Source organism: Coccomyxa subellipsoidea, assembly GCF_000258705.1.
Source record: "Coccomyxa subellipsoidea C-169, whole genome shotgun sequence".
Classification (NCBI taxonomy): Eukaryota; Viridiplantae; Chlorophyta; class Trebouxiophyceae; family Coccomyxaceae; genus Coccomyxa; species Coccomyxa subellipsoidea.
This window is the reverse complement of record NW_005178039.1, coordinates 1,825,759-1,851,778: the sequence shown is the minus strand read 5'-3', so window position 1 is coordinate 1,851,778 and position 26,020 is coordinate 1,825,759. Positions and strand designations below refer to the sequence as shown.

General features: G+C 53.9%; 10 protein-coding genes across 10 annotated transcripts; 4 read left to right on the top strand and 6 right to left on the bottom strand.

The window, feature by feature from the left end:
• Positions 1-121: 121 nt before the first annotated feature.
• COCSUDRAFT_40611 (hypothetical protein) lies at positions 122-1,646 on the bottom strand (the record flags this gene model as incomplete). The annotated part of the gene is made up of 4 exons (XM_005649821.1): positions 122-364; positions 549-769; positions 854-1,235; positions 1,353-1,646. The coding sequence occupies 4 exons, from the start codon at positions 1,644-1,646 to the stop codon at positions 122-124; spliced, it is 1,140 nt and encodes a 379-aa protein (XP_005649878.1).
• Positions 1,647-2,659: 1,013 nt separating this feature from the next.
• Positions 2,660-4,244, top strand: COCSUDRAFT_13534 (GTP-binding protein Era; the record flags this gene model as incomplete). The annotated part of the gene is made up of 6 exons (XM_005649820.1): positions 2,660-2,869; positions 2,974-3,147; positions 3,260-3,427; positions 3,538-3,636; positions 3,749-3,911; positions 4,159-4,244. 6 exons carry the CDS (start codon positions 2,660-2,662, stop codon positions 4,242-4,244), a joined length of 900 nt encoding a protein of 299 aa, XP_005649877.1.
• Positions 4,245-4,490: 246 nt separating this feature from the next.
• COCSUDRAFT_13513 (mitochondrial ribosomal protein L11) lies at positions 4,491-5,167 on the bottom strand (the record flags this gene model as incomplete). Its single annotated transcript, XM_005649819.1, has 3 exons — positions 4,491-4,733; positions 4,843-4,899; positions 5,009-5,167. 3 exons carry the CDS (start codon positions 5,165-5,167, stop codon positions 4,491-4,493), a joined length of 459 nt encoding a protein of 152 aa, XP_005649876.1.
• Positions 5,168-5,445: 278 nt separating this feature from the next.
• Positions 5,446-7,076, top strand: COCSUDRAFT_22596 (60S ribosomal protein L10a). The gene is made up of 4 exons (XM_005649818.1): positions 5,446-5,520; positions 5,724-5,987; positions 6,118-6,248; positions 6,412-7,076. Exons 1-4 carry the CDS (start codon positions 5,478-5,480, stop codon positions 6,622-6,624), a joined length of 651 nt encoding a protein of 216 aa, XP_005649875.1. The 5' UTR covers positions 5,446-5,477; the 3' UTR covers positions 6,625-7,076.
• A 428-nt stretch (positions 7,077-7,504) lies between these two features.
• On the bottom strand, positions 7,505-8,798 carry COCSUDRAFT_83630 (hypothetical protein; the record flags this gene model as incomplete). The annotated part of the gene is made up of 7 exons (XM_005650110.1): positions 7,505-7,654; positions 7,793-7,888; positions 7,974-8,054; positions 8,167-8,253; positions 8,350-8,430; positions 8,553-8,622; positions 8,767-8,798. The coding sequence occupies 7 exons, from the start codon at positions 8,796-8,798 to the stop codon at positions 7,505-7,507; spliced, it is 597 nt and encodes a 198-aa protein (XP_005650167.1).
• A 1,238-nt stretch (positions 8,799-10,036) lies between these two features.
• COCSUDRAFT_83629 (hypothetical protein) lies at positions 10,037-11,532 on the bottom strand (the record flags this gene model as incomplete). Its single annotated transcript, XM_005650109.1, has 4 exons — positions 10,037-10,249; positions 10,471-10,685; positions 10,938-11,131; positions 11,462-11,532. 4 exons carry the CDS (start codon positions 11,530-11,532, stop codon positions 10,037-10,039), a joined length of 693 nt encoding a protein of 230 aa, XP_005650166.1.
• A 5,646-nt stretch (positions 11,533-17,178) lies between these two features.
• On the top strand, positions 17,179-18,362 carry COCSUDRAFT_61552 (hypothetical protein; the record flags this gene model as incomplete). The annotated part of the gene is made up of 4 exons (XM_005649817.1): positions 17,179-17,461; positions 17,591-17,695; positions 17,808-17,949; positions 18,176-18,362. 4 exons carry the CDS (start codon positions 17,179-17,181, stop codon positions 18,360-18,362), a joined length of 717 nt encoding a protein of 238 aa, XP_005649874.1.
• Positions 18,363-19,107: 745 nt separating this feature from the next.
• COCSUDRAFT_65194 (hypothetical protein) lies at positions 19,108-23,206 on the bottom strand. The gene is made up of 10 exons (XM_005649816.1): positions 23,114-23,206; positions 22,696-22,932; positions 22,439-22,575; positions 22,198-22,348; positions 21,918-22,102; positions 21,624-21,810; positions 21,205-21,479; positions 20,373-21,068; positions 19,967-20,128; positions 19,108-19,645 (listed from the first exon to the last, which is right to left on the bottom strand). The coding sequence occupies exons 1-10, from the start codon at positions 23,199-23,201 to the stop codon at positions 19,385-19,387; spliced, it is 2,379 nt and encodes a 792-aa protein (XP_005649873.1). The 5' UTR covers positions 23,202-23,206; the 3' UTR covers positions 19,108-19,384.
• A 579-nt stretch (positions 23,207-23,785) lies between these two features.
• COCSUDRAFT_61550 (hypothetical protein) lies at positions 23,786-24,311 on the top strand (the record flags this gene model as incomplete). The annotated part of the gene is made up of 2 exons (XM_005649815.1): positions 23,786-24,062; positions 24,262-24,311. 2 exons carry the CDS (start codon positions 23,786-23,788, stop codon positions 24,309-24,311), a joined length of 327 nt encoding a protein of 108 aa, XP_005649872.1.
• An 861-nt stretch (positions 24,312-25,172) lies between these two features.
• On the bottom strand, positions 25,173-25,893 carry COCSUDRAFT_61549 (hypothetical protein; the record flags this gene model as incomplete). The annotated part of the gene is made up of 4 exons (XM_005649814.1): positions 25,173-25,247; positions 25,352-25,438; positions 25,563-25,694; positions 25,861-25,893. 4 exons carry the CDS (start codon positions 25,891-25,893, stop codon positions 25,173-25,175), a joined length of 327 nt encoding a protein of 108 aa, XP_005649871.1.
• Positions 25,894-26,020: the final 127 nt, after the last annotated feature.

The window sequence follows — 26,020 nt, the reverse complement described above, 5'->3', positions numbered from 1 at the left end:
CATGGTCATTACTGTCTTAATTCAAAAAGCCCTTGTTCAATGCAGAGCCTGCAGAATTGGATTCTGGCACTAGCGTATTTCAATGAACTTTATAACAACACAAGTGGGTGAAGCATTGTTTTCACAATGTTTCCAGGGTCTTGGGATGGAAGGTAATACGCCAGAAGTAGGCGTCTGTGGGCTCCAAATCTTTGGCAGCCAGCTCTTCCTGGGAAGGCAGACTTCCCTTGAATACCCAGCACTCGTACTCGATGTTCTGCAGCCGGCTGTGATACCGGCCAGCTTTTCTGAAAAGCTCCTGCTTCTCTGCACCCTTCGCTGCCAGGCTGACAGAGGCGCGCCCTTTGTCCCGAGCCAGCTCTTCCTGTGGTGCAGTCATTAGAATGGTGAGGGATATTAATAGAATGGTCATCACAACCAACGGGGATTGTGTGATTGTTTATGTGCCTGCATGCACTCATGAACATGCAGGGTGAGTTGATTCCCACTGCTTGCTGAAAGAGCATAGGTGTCAGTGGCTTGCAGGGCCATGAGGAAGGGGAGCACACCATGTCTTCAACATCATGGAAGAACCCATGCTCTGCCCACTTGGTCCCATCCGGCAGCTCGTACAGAGCATGCAGGTCGGACCAAGAGATGAGAGGGGAACCATCGGGGCCCATGCCGATGTTGAAGCAGGCCCCGTGCGCTGTATCTGCCAAATCTAAACTGTACTCCTTCTGACCGTCGTCCGGATCCTGGACTGTCACTGCCTGGTAAAATCGGACACCTGCAGAAGCGCATGCACCCCAATACATGTCAAAAGCCATCAGAAAACTTCTTAAACATGTGACGCAAGATCCCAAAGCCTCACCTTGCAGGGATGGCAGCTTGTGCGCTTCCTGCACAGTGTTGCCTGGAGGCGGCTGCTTGAATGGTTGCAGCAGTTTCACGCGAGCATCTCCTCCGGTGCGATCTGTGCAGCGCCCGTCAACCTCCACAACTCCCACGTGCCCCTTGTCAGCGCCCCCATTGCCAGCCTGCTTCTCGGGAGCGGCTGAAGAGGCGCGGGCAGCAGCTCTGCTGTCGATGCTACGCTCCAAGGATGCCAGCCTGGATGTGTCTGCAGGGGGTCGCTTCTTGCTGCTCTGAGGCGTGGCTGCTCTGCCAGGAGGCCCAGCTGAAGGTCCTGGCGAGGACTGCCTGCCATTGTCCTCCCAGGCATCCTCTGCCCTTTGCCTGGGAGCTGGGGTCGGCTGCAGCACCGGCAGAGGCACTTTTCAGCATGACCTCAGAAAATGAGAAGCACTGCTTCTTCTACTGTGCAATGGAGAGTGCGTTGCTGGGACAGCAAAAGAGGCAGAGGCACACACCTTTGGCCGGAGGGTGTTGGTGTAATGCTTCCGAATGGCTGTGCTGGATCGGCCAGGCAACATGCTGGCAATCTCTGCCCAGGACTTGTTGAGCTCCCTTGCTTGCAGTATGAGGTCATCTTCTTCGGGTAGGTAGCTGGTGCCGGTTGCTGGAAGGACTTGGGGCCTGGGAACATGGGTGTCCGTGATTCTTGATGCAGGTACTTGTGCCTCCTGGACCGTCTGGCGTTTTGGCACAAACAGGCGAGAATCCAGGATTGACACCCTCTGAACTGTTGCACCTGAAGCAATCATGCGCCGCTATGAAATCTAGAGGTGTCGTTTACATTCGTTGAACACTTTTGTGCAGGCAGGTGCAGATTTGTTAAAGGATGGTGCATGTGCTTACTGCGCTGTTGAGCGACTGCATACGCGAGAGCGGACTGCACTCCGCAGCTGCGTGATCTCTTTGCAGGAGGGTAAAGTGCTTCCCCGTAAAAGCATTCTCCTCCCTCCTGCTGCTGGATCAGTTGTGCAAGTTGCCACCCGTTGGCATCTAGTGAAGCAGGCACAACAAATTCAGGTCTTTGTTGTGCGCGTTTGCGTCCCATATACGCAGATGCAGCTGTTCAACCTCTGAAGCACATCTGTTCACGCCCCCCCAAAAGCATTCTGAGATTGGCAGTCGATAAACTTAGTCGGAGCTTCAGGGGTTCATTTGAATTTAGGCACGAAGCAACCTTTAACTTCAAGCTTGCTAAGTATGAGTCTCAAGCACTTTCTCAAACCAGATGTATTCCTCTATCATGTTCTTCCCCTTCCCGAGATAGCTTCCGCCTCCTTGGAAGCTGCAGGGAACGCTCAGCAACACGCTTTCGGAGGCTCCGGAACGACAGATCGAGCAAGATCGGCTGTGTAAGGATGGGAAGTTAATATACGTCGTCTTATAAGGACTCATTGATTTTGTTGTTATTCATGACATCACGCATAAGTGTGCCAGGATTTGCGCAACACACTCACCAAGAAACGTTGCCACTCAGACACCTGCCAGTTCTCCAGAAACCCCTGCATATCCATCTAGGATCCCACAGTGGAAGGCAAATCAGCACCTGTGCTCGCCAGAAGAAGAAACGCTTGGGCCGCTCCGCACATCCCAATGAAGGTTCTATTATTGACGCAGACGATTTGCTGAAGAGTGCTGGCGAAGATCCATTTCTTGAAGAATGTCCTCCTGGTCACCGAGCTGGTCAGATGCTCACCATATTAAACTTCATAGACCTAGCTCTTCTTTGCTGCCTGGTGGACCCCTTCTAAACGTGACATAATGCATGGATCTGCATGCAGGTTTTGTGGCAATAATCGGGAAACCAAACGCTGGGAAAAGCACCCTGCTCAATGGTATCTTGGGACAGAAGCTGTCCATTGTGACACCAAAGGCACAGACGACGCGCCATCGCATCATCGGCCTCCATTCTGAGGAGAGCTTCCAAATCATCTTCCTGGACACTCCCGGTGTCCTGCGAGAGCCCAGCATCGCTGTGAGTCCCAATCAGCCCATATTTGCATCTTTGGCTTCTCAAAAGGCCAAGACGCTTTCTTGAGCAGAGTGTGATTCTGAGTGTGGAAAGTGTGGTGCGAGCAGGAGCCGTTGAACATGCTGGATCAAAGAATGATGCAGAACGTTCGACAGGCCACGAAAGACGCAGATGCAGTGCTGGCGATAGTGGATGGCAATGACAGAGCGGAGGAAGCTCTGCCTCTGCTGGCGCCTTACTGCCGCAAGGGATCTGTGCCGCTTGCGGTTGTCTTGAACAAGGTGTTGACGCTGGCCTTTGAAAACATTGCAAAACAATTTTTGCTGGCACACATGCCTTTGCTTAACGAGTCATCTCTTTCTCAATCAACAGCTTGTCAATGGACTGCTGCAGGTCGATTTGCTCACCGCCCTGAGACTACGGCAGCTCGTCGAGTACTTTGAGTTGCAGCCAGGAATTGATGCCGTCATTCCTGTGTCGGCTCTAAAAGGCAGAAACTTGAAGGATGTTGAGGAGTGGGCGGTGTCCCACCTTCCAGAGGGGCCAGCCTTGTATCCCAAGGTATGCACTTGTAGTTTTGTGCCTGCCCTCAGAATGCCACAAAAGTGCTGGTAGGTTTGCGATTTGGAAGGTCTCTTGAGGTGCTGAGATCCTTGAGATGGTGCCATCAGGATGCAGTGAGCGACCATCCAGAGAGGTTCTTTGTGGGGGAGATTGTCCGGGAGAAAATCTTCCAGCTCTACAGGGAAGAGATTCCATATTGCAGCACGGTGTGCGCCTGAATTCGATCCGATTGAGTCGTTGCAGTGTAGACATTGTTTAATTGATTCCATCAAGTACCCGACCTCCGCCGCAACTTCAAGTCGACGGGTATGCTAACAGGTGCAAGTCCTGGATTACAAAGAGCGGGCCGTGGGCAAGGATCTTGTGCAGGTTGCTGTGTATGTGGAGCACGAGTCCCAGAAAGGCATCATGGTAGGCAGGGGCGGCAGCGCACTGAAAGCCATGGCTACAGCTGCACGAGCCGACATTGAAGCTTTTGTAGGTGAGCTCAACAGAGGTCCTCCATCACAATTGGTTCCTCCTGATCTGCCAAAATACTCCTCTCATGCATCAGCAGTATTGGTAGCCTTTGTCTGTTGGCAAGGTGGACATACAACAGACACGTGTTTAGAAGTATTACAAATAAGTGCCGTTGTTTGCTCGACATTTGATTGCCTGCCTTTGGCCTTAGCAGATCTTAGACTGTTTCAACTGCTTTGCTGACATCCTTTGTGAACACTGCTGCACAGGACGACCAGTCTACCTTGACATCACCGTCAAGGTCAAGGAAAAGTGGCGGAAGAATGAGGAAGCATTGACCAATCTAGGCTACTGACAGCCTGTGACAGTCTATTCGTCCATGCATGCTTTGAAGACTCAGGTTGTAAAAGTACATAGAAATTTGGCTGCACCACAGCATCAGCGATGTGGTTAAAAGCAAGCGCTGATCAATTCCCCTCCCTGTGCTTAACTTCGCAATCACTAGTTGTATTGGTCTGAAACAGCACACATCAACAGAAAAATGGCATATAAGCTCCCTCAGCTATGCTGGGCGCATGTTGCAGGGAACCCACTGTAGGCATCACAACGTTTGCTCTGGCTTTGGGATGACTTTGATGCCCATGCTTTTGCATGTGCCCACAATGCTTCTGCAAACAGACTCCAGGGGGATGTTTTTCTCGAGGTCCCTGTGCTTGATCTGGGCAATCTCGTAGATGTGCTTCGCTGAGATTGTGGCCGCTGTCTGATGACCAGGCCGCTGACTGGCACTGTCCAGGCCTGCTGCCTTCTTTATGAAATACATTGCAGGTGGTGTGCGCATGACCTGCGCACAGCATGTGTGAACGCTCAACGCAGTGGATAAACAGGGTCATATCCTCGAGCAAGCAAGCAGCCTGGATTGAAATTCTCACAGTAAAGACGAGCATACTTACATACTCAAAGGTCTTGTCACTGTAGGCGGTTAGTAGTACAGGGATTGGCGCGTCGTCCTGCACAACCATTTTGACTAGTAAGTTCTTCAAGGGAAGGCACAGTGTCATCAGCAGACGCATGACTGAACAGAGGATGTTGGTAAAGTAGCTGAAGTAAAATGAATACCTTCATGTCTGCAGTTTTTGCATTAAAATCTTTGCAGAAATTCATGATGTTCAGACCAGCTTGTCCCAAGGCTGGGCCCACTGGGGGGGCTGGTTTGGCTTGACCAGCTTTGATGACCAACTTTATCGTCGCTGCCACAGTCTTGACTTTCTTTGACATTGTGCGACGACTGAAAGAGGTGAATACAGAAAAGGGATTACATCCCACCCCCTGAAATCACTGCTCAGCACACGTTGGTCTCCTACCGAGCATGTAAATAACACGAACAACACACGTGTGTTATCACTTTTCGATGAGGCTTTGATCGCTATTCACGGGTGAGTTTGCAATAGGAAAGTTGCAAATGACCGTCAATGACTGGATCGATAGCTGTGATTATGAACTGCCCTGCAACTGAGTCTAGGGCGGCTGCTTCGATCGAACTTGTCCTCTTTCACGGTAGTGTGGGCTGCTAGTGAAGGTTGCAATCATGAGCAAGCTTTCAGGAGAAGTGCTGCGCGAGGGGATCTCGGGTGAGTAGCCTCACAAGCCTGGTTGCCAGAAAATTGTGATTGAGATGACACTTATTGCTGTTGAAGCTGTACTTCTCCTGATCACTCCTGCTTTGGTATCGTTGTGAAAATGCTGTATGATATCTGTATCCATTTTTGCCCATTGAATATTTGTGCTCAGGCTGGGTTGCTTCTCGCATAATAATGCCTGCTGCTTTCTATAGGAGTTCTTGAAGGCTCCAAGACCAAGCAGCGCAAGTTCACGGAGACGATTGAGCTCCAGATCGGGCTCAAGAACTATGACCCGCAGAAGGACAAGCGTTTCAGCGGCACTGTGAAGCTGCCCTACACCCCACGGCCTCAGATGAAGGTGTGCGTGCTTGGAGACCACAAGCATTGCGAGGAGGCCAAGGAGATCGGCGTGGACCAGATGAGCGTGGAGGACTTGAAGAAGCTGCAGAAGAATAAGAAGCTGGTCAAGAAGCTGGGTGAGCTTATCAGAACGCCTTCTCTAGGACAGCACTCTCTGATATGTTGGCAGGCATTTGTTCAGCTGTCCGAGCACTGTGTCATATCTGAATGTCCAGATTTAACCAACAGACATGTGTTGCTGTGCAGCCAAGAAGTATGCAGCATTCCTGGCGTCCGAGGCGGTCATCAAGCAGATCCCTCGTCTGCTCGGCCCTGGCCTGAACAAGGCCGGCAAGTTCCCTACCCTGGTGTCGCACAACGACAAGCTGGAAGACAAGGTACAGAAGTGCCGTGCTCATGAGCACCATGCCTTGCCTGGCTAGTTTTGGACGCTCCCCTTAACCGACAGGGGCACTTGAGCTGCTACCTGCCTGTCATCCTCCTTGTGAGAGATCACAAGAGAAAAATCCCGACTGACATGAAGCTGTTCCTCTGTGGCAGGTGAACGAGATCAAGGCATCTGTGAAGTTCCAGCTGAAGAAGGTGCTGTGCCTGGGTGTCGCCATCGGCAACGTTGGCATGGAGGAGAAGGAGATCTACGTTAACTCCCAGATGAGCGTCAACTTCCTGGTGTCCCTTCTGAAGAAGAACTGGCAGAACGTCCGCTGCCTCTACATCAAGTCCAGCATGGGCAAGCCCTACAGGCTGTACTGAGCAACCTGCTCAGATCTGCAGTGGATGGACAAATCTCAGGCAGGTTGGGTGCCTGAAAGATCTGGAAGCAACATCATTGGCTGCTTAATACTTTTGCTGCTGTTCTTTTCGAAAGGACCAGTGTAGGCGGTGTGGACATGAGAGTTGTGTTGGAGACTGTTGGGTACCTCGTGTGGGATGAGGGCATCCTGTGTGAAATGCCGCTGCATTGAATGTACCAAGTGTCGAGCTGCTGCCACAGTACAGCCCTGTCTTGCGCTCCGCCCACACGGAGATTGCTAGGGTGCGGCAACCGGCGCCTGGGAGCTCTTTCCAGGGCGACCAGCTTTGCTGCAGGGTGTGTCACTGGTCTCTGCAAGCAGCCTGTGTAATCGTACCGGGTTGCAAGTCCTCCCTTTCAATGGAAGTGATGCAAAAACAATTCAAAACCTTTAAATGGTCTCAATGATTGGACATGCCAGTGGTCACAAGCAGTCACTACATATATCATTAAACTTCGTAGCTACTATAGTAAATGCAAAGTTTGCAGTGCTGCTACAACAGGCAGCAACTCCCAACAGAGGCATGCTGCTAAAAAGGACTCCTCCGGATTGCATTCCAACAGCGAAGCCTCCTTTCATGTAGCCCTCTAGAGATCTCTGCTCACATGCCTCATCGAGACCTTGCAAAGGCCGGGTTCTTACTGCCCTCAACTCACCTGTAAGTAGGTATCACGGATAAGCTCTTGCATGCCAGTTCTGCTTACAACCTGCCCTCTTTGGATGAGCCTTCAATAGGCATGGAAAGCAGGTGCTAGGGTTTTCTGGCTTCACACTGACCATATAATTGAGGGTTATGAATACATCGAGTTTCCAGCCCCCAGAATGGCCGCTTGATCGATTCACTTGGGAGCCTGAGGTGGTGCTGAGTTCCGTGCCAGAGCCACCCAGCCAACAATGATGCCGCCCAGCAGCACCCATCCCGCCACGTCATACCAGAAGTCGCTGCTGCTCTTGGGGCGCGTTGCAGCGCTGCCCTCACCACTGGCAAACTGCACATCAGCCCAGGCACACAACCTCAGACCTCATGCAGGCATGCAACAGGGATCTCAACAGGCCTGCATGCCCTGCAGTGCCCGTGAACGAGATCAAGCTGACATGTTGATTATTGATATGCGGAACATCTGCACCTGGGATGCATGTATCTGCTTCTGCAGCTCTGCATGCAGCTGGGGCGCCTGGTGCGTCATCTCAAGCGCCTTCTTGTACACATCGTTGTTTGGTTCCTGCAGCAGCAGTCCATCTGAATATCAGGCATTGGACTCCAGGTGCAAGTTCGTCACTGTAAGGGGAAAATGAGCAACGTCTCACCTCGTGCAGAGCTTTCTTGAAGCAGTCAGTTGCCTGCTCGAAGAATTCCAGGGCCTGGGCAGTTTCGGTTGTCAAGAAGCCCTAACACCACAGAGAGTTGTGAATATGTGCTTGCACATCGCAATGATTGAGGTCGATCAATACTTGACAGATGGAGCTGCTGAAACATGTATTCCTCTTGAAGGCCACGTACCTGGGATGTGTACGCATTCCCAAGGCACCAGAGTGCGTCATGCTTTCCAGGTTCAATAGTTAGTGCCATTTTGAACTTCTCTGCTGCCTGCACGGCAACAAGACAGCAATACAGGGCCTCACATTCCATTCGCTTGAAGTTCTGATGCTGATCAAGATGATGAAGGGCACTGCAGACATTTACCTCCTGGATCATCCCATATGCCTCGACTCCCTGTCTGAAATGAGCGAGTTCCAACAAAGCTCCACCCCATCTCGTCAGCGCCTGAGCATCAATAGGTGAGATTAGCGCGTCAAATCTTCCCTGACGCGTTTGATGATGGCTGTGGCGAGGGCCCACAATGGCTGTGACGTGGACAATAAAGTATGGGCAGAAGACATGCATACCACGACATCCTGGTTGTTCTGCTTATACTTTTGCTCTTCTTGCTCCCGTGCTTGCTCAAAGAACATCAACCTGCACAAAGACACAGGATCGCCTAGCTTCATGGTGGCAACCTTTCAACTTGTGCAGCCCCATAAGATTGCCCACAGTGACCTCAGTACGAATGGAATGATCATGGCTTTGTGTCGAAGTTAATGAAGTAGCATTGAGGGTCACCTTTCTAGCTCATCTCTGCCAAGTGTCTCCATGCTTTAGGGGAACTAGCTGAGGATAGTCTTTACACTGCGAAATTTGCGCACTTCACTGCGTTACAAATTGTTCCTTTGCGGCTTTTGAAATGTAATTCTATTGGAATGAAGACCTCTTGGCATCTGGACCAGGCTTAATGGACTTTTTCGGCTGTAGGCAGGCATAATAAAGTACTCCTAAAACCTCTCTTTTTTCCCGTTTTCCTTTTTTTGGCAGCAGCCAAAAATGGATAATCATGATTGTCATTGAAGGGGGCATGCAGATCAGCGATAAGACTCATGATCAGTATGACCATGCATGTCCATTCAGCGACCCGCAGTTACATGCATAGTATGCGCCGCACAGCTCTCAACTGACTCAACAAGGAAAGCTGCAGGACTGGCAACACTTTCTTCAACACTGTTGAGTCTTTGGCAAAGACTCAACAAAATCTGAAAAGATTCACAGGAAGGAGAAGTACTCTGAGCATTTACTCAACACGGTTCTCCATCACACTGATTCAAAAGCAGGAGTTGCCACAGCCATCATGGCTTCCTCGGATTTCGCACGTTCTCTCTCTTCATCCTTTTGTACAGGAGCCGCTCCCGGCCCATCCAGCATCGTCTCAGCAGGTCCCTCTCTGCCCAGCGCGATAGTCTGACTGCTCATCAGCTGGGTGAGGCATTGCAAGCATGAAGCAATGCTGGCCGTGGCTTCAAGGCCCAGAACGTCTGCCATGGCTCGCCGAACATTCTGGCCTTCAGTGTATGCCACGTAGACCTGGACAGAACCAGATCATCGTGAATGCCTTGGAAACGACCACCAGTCACCAGTGATTTGCAGACAGGCTCACTCTTAGCAAGCAACTCGTCAACCTGTCCATGCAGCAGCAAACAGACCATAGCAGGACAGCTGAGAGAGGGGTCACCTGGTTCATGGCAGGTAGGACGCCCTCTAATGCATCCACGGCAAACAGGTGCTGGAAGTGCGCCACGATACGGCGCAGCAGCGCTTCAGCATTTGCATGGACGAGGCCTTCGGCAGCCTCAGCAGTCTCTTCTGCCTGTGACCTGCCCTGCTCCCTCTCCACCATGTCGGCCACTTGCGCCATGATCCCCTCATACCCCTGTGCCCACCAGTACTTGATGAATTGCACCACAAATATGTCCTTCTCATATTGTCCTTTTGAAAACATATTTACTGCTCGAATGGATGAGTGCTCAGAATTTTTGTGTAGCCATCAGCAATGGCAGCTTAATCACACAAGGAAGTGTATCGTGGGAAAGGTCACCAGAGATGTGCCGCTGCCGTTGCCAGGGCGCTGCAGCAGGAGGTGTTCCAGGGCATCTCTGAGCTGCTCGGCCTCGCTGCTGCTGTCCTGCGCATCCACCCAGCGCTCCAGAATACGCGGCACCGCTGCCGGGTCCTCCTGCGCCTCCTGCGTCAGGTGCCCGCCCCGGCGGAACACCACCTGCCAGCCAGAGCCAGACATTTCCACTCAGCAACCCTCCATGCATCCCAACAAGGCAGTGTCGTCTGCTGGTCTCCTTATCCGGTCCCTTGAAGGCCATGGGTTAGTCATCGTAGCTCAGTGGCTTGCAGCGTATGGGAGCCATCAGACACCATGATTACTGCAAATTTTCAATATAGAAGGTGTGCAGGGGCCAGCAATCGATGTGTGAGCAAGCACACCTCACAGACGTCGGTGACGAAGCGCTCGAGGCGTGGCAGGGTGGTGACGGCGCGCTGAAGCCGGGCGACAGCTGCCGGCAGCTCCGCGGCGTCGGCCATGCCCAGAGCCAGGCACAGCTGCTGCAAAATGTCTGCCAGCTCGCCCTGTGCCAGCTCTCCCACAGCCTCCAGCCCCGCGCGGTGCACCTCCCGGTCCTTACGCGCTCGGGCTGCCCCTATGCAGCAGCCCATGGTGTCAGACGCGCACCGCAAGCATCGACCGAAGCCCAACAGAGTGGATAAGGCAGATCTGACGAGAAGAGAACCTACTGTTGCCGATCAGAGATGTTGGGGCATTCATCAAAGACCTCAGGCAGTGGATTGCACTATCACATGGTGCAGAGCATCTTGCATGAGGCACAGCGCCTGCGATCTCTTGTGAAGCCGTGGCATGCGGTGCTGGATTCTCCCAATTTGGGTGCGCGCACCGAGGCTAGGCTGTGCGGAGTCGGGGCCGGCATGCGAGCGCGCCAGCTGGCGCTCCAGGGACTCCAGCTGGCGCTTGAGGGCGCCGAAGGCCTTGACGGTGGGCCGCGCGTTGAGCTGCAGGCGCAGGCTCTCGCTCTCCTCCGCCAGCGCCTCCGCCCGCCTCTCCGCCTCTGCCACCCTTCTCGCCGCAGACCTGCCGCGCGCACAAATACCCAGTCGTCAGCGCAATTCACCGTTTTGCCACTCTCCTGTGGTTAGGTGTCACCTGTATCATTACTGTACTGAATGTATTCATTGTAAGTGAGACAAGATGCGCCTTCATACAAGCTGCAGGAAGGGGCCGCCATGATCTCCCAGCCCTTGTCAGCTTTGCCAAATGCAAGGAAGACCTGATCGTGGGCAAGCCTCTCGTGTGTGACGTCGATTCAATGAACTGCGCTCCCTACCAGATGTGACCCAAGAAAATGCATGATTGGGGAGATAGGAGTGATGCTGAAATTGTGCAGTGGTTTCAAGGGCGCACCGCGCAGCTTCTGCGGCCGAGGCGCGCTCCTGTGCGAGGGCCGTCTGCGCCTCGCTGACCGCCTTGCTCATGGTTGCGATGCGTCGCGGTGCATTGTCCGACAGCCCTCTGGGCTGTCCAGACGCCTGCAACCGCATCCTTTCATCAGATCTCCATACTGACAGCACAGGTTTGCCAGTACATGTCATCCAGGGTCGGGTTTCTCATGTTCAAACACTGTGAAGGCACACCTGTATTGCGAGCTGATTTTGGGCGTCTCGAAGCTGCTCCAGTAGAGTGCGAGTCTCAGCCCTCAACACTGCCACCTCCGTCTGCGGCACACATGCAAACTGTCTCACCCCAGATGCCAAGGCAAATCTTCAGCTTTGCATATCAAAGCTACACAAATGTTTAAGTGGCCTTTGCATTGATGCTAGTAGGCAGGATTACCTGGAGGGCCTCCTGCTGACTCTCATAGAGCCCCACAATCTCCAGAGGCCGCACCTCCCGCACGGCAGCCGACACCGCCCCCGCTGCACTGCCGCCTTTGGGGTCGCCTGCCAGCGCCAAAGCACATCATGTTTTCTCTACTGCAACAGCGGTGGCGCATATGTGCTAGACAACCAAAATCATGCATGGGTAGAGTGGGAGGAGACGTCTGTCAGCCTCAAGTTCACCGGGGTGGGAGGAGCCTCTCACGGGCAGCCAGGACAAGGCAGCAGGGAAGGGGAAGGGCAGGGGGAGGCACCCTTGTGGGAGTTGAGGGCGCGCTTGATGCGGGCGTGCGCATCGGCGTCGCGCTGCAGCCGCCGCTCCTCCGCGCGCACCCGGGCTGCCAGCCGCTCGCGCAGCTTCTGGGCGGCCGCCTCGTGCGCGCGCGAGCCGTGCTCCGCCTGCGTCAATGCTTGCCGCGCCCGCGCCGCGCGTAACTCAGCCCCTCGCACCCTCTCCTCCGCCTGGAAACGAGTCCGGAAAGCCCACAGCTCAATTCTAAAAAATGGCTGTCCAGACAAAATATTGCCCCCACCAGCCCTTCTTGCAGAGACCGCCACCAAGATTTTTGATCACTACAGCACGTGAAGCACTCGGTTTCCCTATCTGCTTTCGTCAGCGGCTGTTTGCTCTACTGACATTCTGCAAATGACACGGTTGAGAATGGATGCTCAATAAGGGAGAGGGAACCAGGTATATGCACACAGCATAAGGTGTACCTGTGCCACGCGTTGCTGGGTCGCTCGCTGCTCTGCTTCGTACTGGGCAGCCCTGTCCGCCCAGTCACCCCTGGCTGCCCTCAAATCCCTGCAAGCAGCGCAGATTCTCTGACAGGTGGAAACTTGTAAGCATTATTGGGGATGTGGAGTGAATGCTGGGGCAGAATCTCAATCATCTTCTCACCATCTTGCCACCTTGGAAGCATCCACTGGACACTGGTGTGAATGCTTGCCTGGTCTCATGCTCTGCAGCTGCCAGCTCCCTGCTCAAGCGCAGCATGTCGTTCTCCAGCCTTTGGACAGCGGCCTCTGACTGAGCAGCTGCTCTCTGCTGCTCTTGCACCTGCTGCCTCAAGCTGCGTATGGAAGTCTCTGTGCGCCTCATCTCAGCTGCATGCTCTCTGCAATATACACACCACCACCCTCAACAATCCCCTCGGCTTGGTGTACAATGGCGAGCCCTGCACAGAACTGTGAGCATGCAACTTGACACATCGATAGTCAAGAGGCGGTAGCACTATGCGCAGCTCACTGCTTCAGGCGCTGTAGATCGCTGTATTTATCCTTGTCGCGCGCTCGGCTGTGCTCGACCACCGCCAGCAGCTCCTCTGCAAGCTTGGACCTCCGCTCATACTCCCGGAGAACTACCGCCAGAGCGTTGGACAGCAAGGCTGGGAGATGGCCGTAGGCAACATCCTGCAGTCGCACGATATGCCGCCGTGACTCCTCTGTTCACACTTGTTGAAGCAACCTACTCCCATGTACCATGCTTGCACAGCTGCATGCAGGGAAAAATATGGGCGCACACCTCTGTAGGGATAGGCAGGAACCCATTGCGCGACAGCGTTTGGCTGAGTTGGCGCCAATGTGGAGCGCCAGATGGCGGATGTGGCAGTCCGTTGTCTGCAGGGTTCTCTGACACGTCCGTGGCATCGTCAGCTGAAGCTCCCTCTGCTAGCCTGCTTGGCTGGGCAGCCGTATGTGCCAGTGCTGCTGTCAAGGGCTGCTGTTCTATGGGGCTGCTGGCTCCAGTGTCTGTCAAAGCACGCACGTCTGCTTCAGCTGGGGCGTCATGTTGAAGGCCGTGCACTGACTGCTCGGCCAGCAGCGATGCTTGCACAGCGTTGCCTGAGAGCTGAAGGCTCTGCTTGACAGCCTCCTTTGGCTCCACACTGAGCTCATTCAGAGCCTGCTTGACGATGCAGGATGCATCTGCATGAATGGCCAGCGAGACAGATGCCGCTGCAGCGCTCAGTAGCAGTGGCTTGCTCTCTGCCAGGCCGTACTTTGCCCTGAGACCTGCAGCGCAGATTGATATGATTTACTTAACGTCCTGAACCACATGCCTCCTCATTTGATCAATTGCATTATTGCATGCGGATGGAATATTATATATATATATATTTAGTTTAAGAAATTAGAAGGGTGCTTCCATTGACGGCAGCTATGACAGGCTTGTCGGGCTCACCGTTCAGGAAGCTTGAGAGATCCTGCAGTGCCTCCGGTTCCTCTGCACTGCGCTGCTTCTGCTGTTCACCTGGCGGCAGCCTTGTTGCGTCAGGCGCGCTGCCTGTCGCCCCCCACATGAGGTTTGTTCAAAAAAGTCCAGTGGGCTCGCATTTTATCAAAGGTCAGAATGTGACTGAAATTGGACTGTCTGGCAGCATTGTGTGGGAAAGAATGATATATCGGACATACCGCTGTTGAAGACGGCAAGGGTGTCGCGCATGGCAATTATCTCGCGCATCAGCATCTGCGAAGTCGTGTTGAACTGCTGCGACAGCTGGAGGCCCTCTGCAATGTCCTGCATGGTGGCCAGCCCCTCTGGCAGGCCCACTGATACTTTGGCCCCTTTCACCACAGGGCCGCTCGCCAGCTGATACTGCTCCTGCATGGATTTTGACATATTTTTGGATTTCCAGCCTAATGTGAAACACAACAGGAAGTCAGTGTCGCTCAGACCAATTTGGATCTCATGTCAGGCACCCGTGTCACAGCGTTGCCTCTCAATCTTTGGTGCATGGCAGGCAGAGAGATGCACCACAGCTGCTGCAATCTGAGGTGGAATGCAGGTCACCAGTGGCTCAGCCAACGAGGAGGGATTGTCGGACTCTGATGTGCTGCAAGCTTCCTCGGACAAGCTCCCCTCTGTCTGCTGCTCCGCCCCAAGGTGAGAATCTGCATCAAGTGGCTCTGCAATAGAGGAGTTTGTGGAGCAGATCCATTCATTCACGATATCTGCACCGCAAACAAGAACCTCAGCTTATCCAAGATGCCACCAGGAGACATATCATCTTTGCAGTGTTGGGCCTATTAGAAAATTCCAGAGCATGATGCGCACAAATGACACATAAACGCCGACTCACCTGGGACCCGATCAGGAGTGGCAGCAGCCTTGGTGTCTGCGTGGTGTCCTGTGGATCTTTCAACACTGGCGTCAGGATGGGATGGTTGGGTAACTGTTGCTTCCTCGTCCTCTCCTGCGCAACCAACACTACTGCTCTCTCAATGGCTTGCATCAGTAATCACCATGCAGCCATGCAGCATCACCAGCAGGTCGTCAGCGCAGCAAGCATCAAAGTGCTGCTGCAGGCATTTGCCTCTGTGAGTTTGGGTCAGAGGCCAGACCTGCAGGCTGCTCTCCAAGGGATGACTGCTGCGGGATTGGCTGCGACGGCTCCATCCGCGGCAGAAGGGGGCTGGGTGGACTCAAGCTTGGCACCTCTATTGGTTCAGTCCAGCGGCTGAGCATGTCCATGTCAGCCAGCGCGTCCAACCGGGGCGAGAGCTCTGCTGGTGACGGTACAGTCTGCTCCTCACAACGCACACACTGTGGAGAGGCGGCCTCTGGCATAGGAGAGGCTGGTGATCTCTGCACTGCTGGAAAGAAAAGCGGGGACTGACTGCGCTCACAGGCTGGCAGATCAGGACCGCATTCCTCTGCTGGCTGCTCCATGTCCAGGCTTGCAGCGGAGTGCGCATCTGAGCCCGACTGACTGGAAGTCCAGATGTCCGCAGCAGCAGCCTCTCCCAAGCGCCACAGGTGTCCCAGCGGCGGGGACGGTGGGGCGAGAGGGGAAGCCTGGGACTGCTGAGCGCCAGGGGCCTCTGGTGAAGCTGAACGCGCCGAAAGAGGACTGCTGCTGCAGCGAGCCAGATCTTCCAAGGCCTCTGGCGAAAGGATGTTGGGCCCGAGACCGGCTCCTGTATCCGCTGCAGCTTCCTCAGCGTCCTGCAGGAGCTCTGTCAGCTGCCCTAGCAAGCCCCAGCTCGCATCTGTGCTTCTGCCAGGAGACTCTACTGCCTGGACTTGCTCCGTGCGCAGCAAGGATGTTATGAGGCCCCCTGATGCTGCGCTCAGGGAAGTTGCTGTGCTGTGGGATTGGCTGCCAGTCCTGCTCAACGTCCGCTGCAGAGCCTCATCTGTGAACCTTTGCAGGACAGACGCTGCCTCCTCGAGCGCTTGATCTGGGACGAGAGCGCGCAGTTATGAGCCCCGTTATATTCTACAATGCCAAAGCTGACATGCAACACAGGATATTTATAAGCAGAGATCCACAGGCATGACAGACTCACCCGCGTCATTGTATATGTCAAGCGCCCCAGATGCTCCCAGAGCTCGGTTGATGAGGCCTGCTTTATCCTGGGTTTCGGGCAGATCCCCACCTGCTACATTGACAGCGATCAGGACTGTGTCAATGATGATGCGCGTCAGGGCAAGCGGTCAGATGTGTTTGGTCAAGTCTTCTGCAAGGTAGATGATCGACCTGAACGTGACAGCCACGACATCGTCAATGTGGATGTTTCCGATTTGAGCTAATTACTGGGTGGTTCGGCATCATCACACATGTCAGATCCTTTGATCCAAATCAATACCACGAGTAACAACCTCGATGCAATAGCTGCGAAACAGTGCCTCAAATGTGCTCAACAGATACTTTTCCAGGATCAGTAAACGTGGGCTGGCTGGTCTCGAAATGCACCAATGCAGGACGGATAGGACAAGTTTTATCCAAGAAGATTATTGCTTGCACACAAGGAGTAGTTGTTGCACGCTCTCGCTTGCTGCTTGCGTGCGTTGCGCCTCCCGCCAGAATCACTACATGCCACGTGGCCATGTGCACGTGATCCGAGTCAGCTTCCGATTCAGCAGAGATTTGGACCAGAAATGTAAAGGTTTATCATTCTCAAGGTCATTGATGTTCCACTGGATTCGTTGCAAGCATGTCAACTAGGACCGGGTCTTGAAGACCATGTCCAGTGCACATCAGAAGCGTCTGCCTATACTATTATACCGTGCCGTACTGCGTTGGTGCGCGAAAGCAGAGGGAATTCCATTCCAACTGCGACACACGGATGTCCTCAAATGCACTCCACCGGCTGTGTTCTCAAGCCTGGATGCTCTTGACAGCCAAGTCAACAAGGCAGGAGTTATCAGGGGCATTGCTAGACAGAGCTTTCAGCTGAACAAAAATCTGCAGGTGCGCCCCTTTTATGTAGTAGACGAGCATAAAACCTGATGCCACAATGTTTCCACCAGGGGAGCGTGCTGCAGCGTATTTTGGCATCTTGACAGATCAAAGTGCACAACCCCTCGTCAGTTCAAGCATCGAGCCATTTGTTGCTTGGCAGAGTGGAGAGGAGTTGAGCAACGCCTTCGACCAGGGCTTGGAAGCTGTGCAGCTGCTGCACACAGAGTATGCTGACCTGCTCTCCAGGTTGCGCACTTCAAGGGAGGTCCGAACAGACCGCAGTCGCGTGGCATTCTCCCTTGGCACCGTCTTCATCCACAAGAAGTTCGGATACAAAGGTATGCACATAGCGACACCCTGCGGACCCCAAGCCAATGCTACTTGCCTCACTGTCAGTGTTCCATGAATTGATGACAAGTCGACATGGCTTTGTGCATTGTGACAAGTATGTTTTGTCGTGTGCACAGGTGTTGTTTATGGATGGGACCAGGAGTGTGAGAGGGACCCCGCTTGGGCTGCAGCAGTGCACGCCGACCCCACGCAGCCATTCTATCATGTCCTTCCTGACGAAGGTATGGGATCATCGACTCGGCATGGGTTCACTGTTTGCCTCTGTTGTCTGTGCTGCATATTTGCTTTGATGGCTGCACGTTTACTTCCGTTGATCACCAACACTGTCTGCAGACGACTGCCAGAGGATCTTTGGAGCGGTGCGCATCTCCAAGTATGTTGCCCAGGACAACATGGAGCCCCTGCTGGTGCCTCACCGCGTGAATCACCGTGCGATCGCGCACTATTTTGACAGCTACTCCCCTGACCTCCTCCGGTGAGCTTTTGCTACTCAACCTTGAGAGCTTATATGGGGCCGCATCAGCTTCTACTGTGCCCCTTGTGGTGTCTCAGGCTTGTGGGGTGGTGAAGCAATGACTGGAAATAATTGCCCTGAGAGCTGAATTGGGACCCGTGGTCACTTGCGGTGCCCCTTGTGCATCTCTCACGCTTGAGGTGGTGGAGCAATGACTGGAATGTGATCATGGCATTCTGCTGCGTAGGTATGTGCCGAACTCTCGCCTTCAGTACGAGTACCCCGACAACTATGATGCGGCGGTGCAGCAGAGCTGCCTGGATGACAGCAATGTCCTGGATGGGCCGGACAGAGAGGGAGAGCACTACCTTGCTGGGGGCCAGGACCGAGGGGACGAGGACGCCCAGGCACAGTGCAGCAGGGACTACCACTGAAGGCCATGTATACTATGTGCTATCAGTCAAGGCCACATGCATGCATGGCGGTAATTTTTGCAGTATTTGCAACATTGTATTCGCAGAGCTCACGAGTGGAAGCTTCGCATGTGATTTTGGGTGACACGCTGATGTCAAGCACCAGAGTTAGGGGAGTCCGTTTTGCCTGCAGGAAGCAGATCTGCCATGATGAATGACCAGAACGTCATTATCACCCTGTGCCAAGCTCTGAAATGCTTGAACCTCCTCTGTGATTGAGAGCCCTGATCGTCAACGAGATGCAAAAGCCCGAGAAACCACAAGCGAGAGCGCACAATGAGTGCAACTGCAGCTATGCTTTGAGAGGCGACCATTGAAGGTCATGACAGGACTTTGTTCCAGAACTCCTGAGGGTTGCTTCAGGGTGGCAAGAGTTGGTCTGAGAGAACGTTTTGGTTCATGGATGGTAGTTCCCCAAGCTAGTAGCTATTCTAGAGAGAAATCCTCTGGAAATGGGGAATCTTGGAGTGTTGTAGCTGGACATACGGCACATGTTTTCTTCCGTCTGCCTGTTACGGGTTGCAAAGGTATTCCACTGGTGGTCTAGCTTGTTGCTGCATCCAACCTGTTGTGCCTGATGGGCTGTTATCTATTCCAACTTTAGGTGATGTAGAAGAGAAATGATCAGAGATATAACATCAGAGAATGCACCCATGCACAAGTATCTTACTTCAGAGGACTGTTTTTAATGTTGTCAAAGCCAGCAGACTTTGTCACCATTACAGAAATGTTGTGCCATCCCATCGTGTTTCGCCAAGTTCATCACACTGTGAATGCATGCAGACCCAAGGCCAGCACAGATAGTCGTTGCTTAGAATCCTACTCACAAGCACTGTGATTTTTCAGCGACACGTGTGCACAATTCTAATGATTACCGAGCACATGCACCCTACAGCTGCTGATGGGCGGACTCTCACAACCTGGCTTAACATTCAGCAGGCACACAGCGCATGGAGGCCAAGCCAAACCGCGTGCGCCGCAATTCAGCGCATCTCAGCCGCCTCGAACTTGCCCCAGGCGTTCTTGAGGGCGTCAAAGGCGATGTCAGCGATGACTATCTGCTCCACGGTGCCCCCCTTCTGCTTGACCTTGTCGGGGTGGATCACCAGGTTGGCCTTCATGTATGCCCGCTTGACGCGCGCCGGCTCCAGCAGGTCTGTCATGGGCGGCTTCTTCCAGCCGCTGTTCTCCCACAGCACCGTGTCCAGGCTCGCCAGCAGCGCCCGGATGTTTCCATCCTTGCCCTGCACACCCACGGCTGCTCAGTACACAAAAATGGACAAAAATGGCGCTGTGTCTCGTCAAACAGATATCCCCAATGGTCCGTGAATCAGCCTGCTCATATCCTCTGGCATGGCAGGGCAAATGCACATAAGTTTGCCTTGCCGGTTCTACAGGCACTGATGGTAGAGATCACTACTAATCCCCTTTCTGCTGCACATGTTCTAGGCACTCGTTTACACATCAACGAGAAGTCCATTTGAGCATTGACGGCTGCCTTGCTCATCAGAAGATATCTTCCCCTGCTGAGGTGACAACTATCCCAGGAGGGTGTTGGAGGGCACCTGCTGCCAGGCGTGCATGCGCTCCTTGTATTGCTCACGCAGCTGCACCTTGCGCTCCTTCTCGGACGCCTCTGCGCTGTCCCGCGCCTGTTTCTCCGCAAGCGCAGCCTGAATCTGCGCCTGCTTCTCCGCCATGCGCCTGGCGCGCGCCTGCCTCCGAATCTGCCACCACGCATATCATTACTAAGAGATCTGGGAACGTCCAGCAACACACATACAATACCACGCACATACAGGACTCACCCACATGGCAGATGAAGAGGCACAGACAAGCTGTCCATCTCCAGTGTCACGAAAAGTGAGGATAGCCAGAGTGAGATTGGAAAACACAGCATGTGCTTCCCATCCTGGGCAGTAAAAAGAGAGTGAAGACAGGCAGAACAAGAGGGTGGAGTCAGCAAAGCACCTCTGGCTCGCCTTCCACTTCGACATCGCCAGGGGCTGTGAACTTCACGGCCGAGGCAGCACTGATGTCGGATGCCTCGTCACCAAAGTCGATCATGGAAGCCCCCGCCTTGTGCGCTCCGAACAGCTCGTCCAGTCCGCTGGCTGCCGGCTTGCTCGCTTTTGCAGGCGTGCTGGCAGCCTGGCTCTGCGCTGCCTTGGGCTCGGCACAGGCGGCTGCCGGCGCCGCAGAGGCAAATATGCCCAAGATGTCCACGTCATCCCTCTGTGCCGCACTGCTGTGCTGTGCAGGGCTGCTGTCGATATCGCTCATGTCGAAGAGGTCACCGGCGCTACCTGCTCTGCTGCTGGCTGCAGGCTGGGGCGAAAGCGAGGAAACCTCTTCCTGCTGCGCCTCGCCCCCAAACAGCCCCAGCAGGTCGGCCTGCTTCTGCGCGGCGGGGGCCGGCCGCTGGGGTGAGGGGCTGCCTCGCGCAGGCGGCCGAGAGGGCGTTCCCACAGGCGCCGCCCTGTCCGGGGATGCAGCCGCGCTCCCGCTCAGGGGAGTGTCGTCGTCAGCAGCATTGGAGGCCGTGCCCAGGTTGTAGCTGGAGCTGCGCTGCGGCCGCTCCAAGCCGCCGGACGCCGCGCGGCCGGCCGGGGACGGCTGCGGCAGCGTCTCGGCGCTGCGCGTGCGCTGCGGCGGCCGCGGCGGGGCCTGCTGGGACGAACCCACAACTCACCACCCCGCACCTCTGTTGAAAATCACTCCTGTAGCCACTTAAAAATCCAAATTGCACTGCCCAGCACCAGTTCACTGCCACACACTCATCGAACAGTGTCCGCTGTCATACCTGTCTCGGTACCGCGACGGGGGCCGTCTCGGAGCCGCCGCTGCGGTGCGGCTGCGCGGGGGTGCGGGGGGGCGGGGAGGCGCGCTTGGCGGTGGAGCGGCGGACGGAGGACTGGTCGATGATGCGCTGCACAACGAGGCGGTCGTCCTCGCTCATGGCACCCAGCGTGCGCGCTTGCTCCTCCGGCGCCAGCCGCTCGATGGTGGACGCCCATTGCCTGTAGTACTCCGGCATCATGTCATCGTCGTCTGGACTCCATGTCCGCGGCCCCTTGCCTGCAGACACAGATTTCAAGTCAGCCTTTCTGGCACTTTGCTTGATATACGCCAGCAGTGGGAGCTGCAATCAAGGCTTGTGGCACTTGTGAGGACTGGATGTCTTGGATGCACCAACATCCCACATGCAGCAGAATGACCCACCTGAGGCCTTGAAGACTTCCATCTCGTCTAGCTTGTTCTGGATGGTGCTGGAGGCTTCTTTGGCGGCAGCTGCTACCTTTTTGCCGGCGGTGAAAAGCCACTTCTGGCCTTTGTCCAACCATTCCTTGGCGCTGTCCTTCCCACCAGCCCCCACAGCCTGCCAATTACTCGTGCCCTCATCCTGGCTCTGCGCATGCACAAATCTCGGTCAGATACCTTGCTGAAGTGGCCTTGTTTTATTACGCAAAAATGAGATTGGATGCAGCACCAATAAAGATCGTTGCAGAAATACACCTGCCATTGAGAAGCCGTTTCAGGCCTTTCGTCCCTGTCTCTGGGGAACCTTGAAGGCGTTGCCCTCTGTGGCATCCTGCCTGCTTCACTGCTCTCTTCTGCAGCAGTAGGCCTGTCCCTTTCGGCAGTGCGCCTGCTGTATTCAGCATAAGGGCGGCCTCTTGACGCAAGATCCTCAAGATCTCCTGCAGAGCATTCATTGGCATTCTTAGCTGGCTGCATCAGGCGGCAGTATGTCATATTAGCTGCCTCACAACGTCAGAGTAGATCCGTTACATACCGGTGCTTGGCATCCTACTTTTGTGACCTGGAGCAGGCATCTCATCCTCTCCCCTGGAATCGCGCACTTCAGCTTCTGGGCGATCAGGGCTGTGTTGGGTATGTTCTGGCGGGAAGACAGACGACCGATCCTGCTTTGTAACAGAAGCGGCCTGCAAATACCAAGGGACAGTGAGTTTCCACAGCGCCTACAGAAGAGGACAAGTGCAACACATGCTGACGCACATTATAGGAAAATATACCTTTGTGCTTGGCGAAGGTGTTGGAGCAAAGATGTTAAATTCATCCTCCTCATCCTCCTGTTCATTGTTGGCAGGTGTGACACGTGCGGATGGAGTGGACTTGACTGGCTCTCTGGGTGAGCTGTGATCCTCCACACCTGCCCATCACATCAGCAATCCTTAGATCAGCAATTCGATGAATGCAATTGCGTTGGAGACTCGAGGAGATTTGACCCCCAAAAACATGACTGCGCAAAAAAAGTGACCAGGTAGCTCACCAAGCGTGCCCTCAAAGCCTCCAAGTAGATCATCAGATCCTGCTGCTAGTGGCACTCGTTGCTTTTGTGGCGCAGAGTTGAAAACATCGAATGGGTCGCTTCCACCAGAAGGTTTGTGAGTAGCTGACCCAAAGCCTTCCAGAAAGTCAATGCTGGATCCTCCACGGGCGTTGTCTGCACCTGGAGCCTGTGTCTGTGAGCTATGGAAGATATCATCCAAATCATCATGCCCGCGACCTGTGCGGACATGATGACACACACCTGTTAGAAAAGAAGTCTCTGCAGGTCCCAATAGCTTCGACACATGCCACCCTTGGGAAGTCAGTCAGGGTCTCTGTGATTCCGCTTTCCTCATACCAGGGCACTATACCAGAAATTTTCACTCTAATATACTGCCAAGATGCTACTGACTGCGCACCTGCATGATCACTCGGTGAAACGGAAGCTGACTGAGGGTCTAATATACTGGTGTTTGCAACCCCTGGAGACTTCACCGTCGGTCGCATGGGCCTGAACCAAGCATAAAGAACCATTACAAAATCTTGTGAGGGCTTGAAGAAAGTAGCAAAGGGATCACATCCAGCGAGACCCTCCACAGCAATAGTAGTAGCACTCTACCTATTGTGTCTCGAGCTGGGAAAATCTCCGATGAGTACATCAAATCCAGCAGAGGCTCGCGTATTTCCTGTCGCTGCGCTGCCATACATTTCTGAGTTGGTGGACGACTTCTGCATGAAACCCACTGGCCCAGAAGAACTAGGGGTTGGTCGGTTTTGTGGACTCGATTGCGTAGAAAGACCCCGTGTCTTATTTGAGGCGCTCTGCACTGGAGAACTGGTCGTTCTCTGCGATGATGATTTATCCGATTTCGACATTTGACTCTCCTTCAGGGACTTCTTGTCGAACAAGGATGTGTCAATACTAGAGACCTCACTCAGGAGGCCCCCAAAACTATCCTTGTTTGTCTTGTAAGACATCATCGTGCCTTGAAGTATTACTTAACGTGCAAGGCACTTGGCTGAATTGTTCCTAATCCTTGAAAGAAAGAAAGAGACAAAGCACGACCTGGGAACTCCGTGGGAGACCCAGCATGCATACGGGCAGAGCCAAAGGAGGCTCTGCAGGGAACATCACTCTGAGCTTAGCCCCCGTCATCAAACTGGAAGTGGGAGGGCAGCGAGAAGGAGGCAGGAGCGGAGCGCAAGGAGGGCCGGCTGGCGCGAGAGGAGCGCCAACCGGGCCCGGGCCGGGGCCCGGGGAAGAAGCACCTGCAGGATCCGCGGAGGAGAAGGCCCCGGGGGCGGGCGTGGGAGGAGCAAGGGGGGCACAGCGCAGCGGTGAGAGCGACGGTGGGAAGAAGAGGGTTGGTGAGAAGAGGGTTCCTAATCCTTGAATGGCTTGGCAGTAGTGCAACGCTGGGCTAGTTCTTATTTTGGCAACCCTCGGAAGCCAGTGCCACCTGCTTGGTTCATATATCGATACGACAGCACCCTTCTTTCAACATGTTTTGATCTAGATGCATCCGGCATGCTGCGCGCGCGCTGCATGATGATGATAGTGCGGCAGCTGCCGCCGCTGCGCCCACGTGGGCCCGCACGCTGCACGCTGCACGCTAGCGCGCTGCACCGCTTGCACCGTCCTTGTGACGGCCACTGTGAGCTCATGCGCTCGAGGTTTTGGCGTTGGCATATGCCATTACTAATCAGTGGTGTTGCTGACTACTGAATCTGAGGGACCAACTACATGTTGATGTCGACATCACTATGGCCGCCAGCAGTGCAAAACACATGGTGTTAGGAACTTTGACGGCCGCCGGCGCCTGGCCATCATTCGTTTGGAAGGCGACAGCGCTGATTGTAGCTACCCGCACCAGATGCCAGCAGAGGTAATGACTGATATGTGTGCTGCTCGTGATGCACCCATGCTTAGTATTGCAATGCAGCAGAACCTCAGACTCTGTCGGACTAGTCGGACATAGTCACTGGTGCACCTTGGCAAGTCCGCTACTGGTGCGTTGAACCCACACATGCGTGCATGCCATATAATATGAGAATGTTCAGGGATCAAGTGCCGGCCCCAACATTGGTGCCTTGCAATACACCAACGCCACTCATGAATCCCGAGGGCCTGCGCGGATTTTGCAACATCATTGAATGTAGCCCTGCCCTATGCATTGTCAGAGACATTGCAACAGAAAAACAAACCATATACTCTCATTGTAGGAAGTAAAACGTTCAAGGCCCTGACCCCACTTCAATTACATGGGTCTCTAGCAGATGACAGGTCCTCGGCGACAACAGCAGCTGCCTGTATTGCTGCACTGCCAAGCAATCCTTCTACTTCTTGTGTGCTGGTATACTTAAACGCACTGCTCTGGTCTGGCTGGAGGGTTTGGAGCAACACAGCACAAGCGCAGCTGTGTATAGCTCAGGCACTAACTACGCCTTGTTCAAAAGTTGCCGAAAGACATCCTTTATCTACCCAATCGCTTTCTTTTCCTTCGTGCCACGTTTCCTGGTAACGTCAAAGTTGTAAACTCGCGCAATACTGACCTGCAAAATGACATGCAAATTGTCAAGTATCAATTAAGCTTCGAATGATTTGAATCAAGGCTTCTGTGTAGATTCCCATGCAAGAGCAAAGCTTGCTCACTGACCTCAGTTGTGGTTGAGAAGTCCTTCATAATGTCCAAGTCTTTGGAGTTGGCTTTCAGACTGTTCTTGGCATTCTCTAGGTTCGTTGTCTGCGCGCAGCCGCATTGTATCAAGGTAATATCGCAGAGCAATGAAGGATCAAGACTGGAACGCCAACAGGGAATATGGGTCCAGCGTTGACAAGGGTCCAAGTGCTGCTTCAGAGTTGCGCACCAGCAGCTGCCTGGCTTCCTCCAAAGGGTATTCCAGCATGACATCCGCGCCCAGCCACAACCCAACGCTTGAGACATCCTTGACCTTGGCTTTCGCAAAGATCTGCTCTGAAAGAGCAAAGTCCAGAACGACCTGCCCATGTAGGAACTTTCAGCAACAAGGCGACACCTACTGACACCCTTGCCAACATTATGCAATCCGTCCATGAAATATAATGGGATCTTCAGATCCTTGTCAGGACACATCCTCCCAAGTAGCTATATAGTGAAAGTGCTATAAGGCCGGAAGACCCAGGTACCTCCTGGTCTTCTTCCTGCTTTTCAATCAGCATCTCAACGGCTGACAGAGCTTTCTGTATTTCGGGTATTTTCGCTGTTAGTCGAAGTCTGCTCTGCTGCAGCTCTTGCTCTATCAACTTGTAATTTTGATAGTTGTCATTCAGCCCTTTGATGGCCTCA

Excerpts from the sequence above, each read along its gene's own strand:
- COCSUDRAFT_65194 (XM_005649816.1), bottom strand. The coding sequence starts at position 23,201 with ATGCGACCGACGGTGAAGTCTCCAGGGGTTGCAAACACCAGTATATTA. Across the intron at positions 22,349-22,438 it reads CACCTTCGCCAAGCACAAAG|GCCGCTTCTGTTACAAAGCA; the intron begins GTATATTTTCCT and ends TGGTATTTGCAG. Across the intron at positions 21,811-21,917 it reads AAACGGCTTCTCAATGGCAG|AGCCAGGATGAGGGCACGAG; the intron begins GTGTATTTCTGC and ends GTGCATGCGCAG.
- COCSUDRAFT_22596 (XM_005649818.1), top strand. The coding sequence starts at position 5,478 with ATGAGCAAGCTTTCAGGAGAAGTGCTGCGCGAGGGGATCTCGG. Across the intron at positions 5,521-5,723 it reads GCTGCGCGAGGGGATCTCGG|GAGTTCTTGAAGGCTCCAAG; the intron begins GTGAGTAGCCTC and ends TGCTTTCTATAG. Across the intron at positions 6,249-6,411 it reads ACGACAAGCTGGAAGACAAG|GTGAACGAGATCAAGGCATC; the intron begins GTACAGAAGTGC and ends CCTCTGTGGCAG.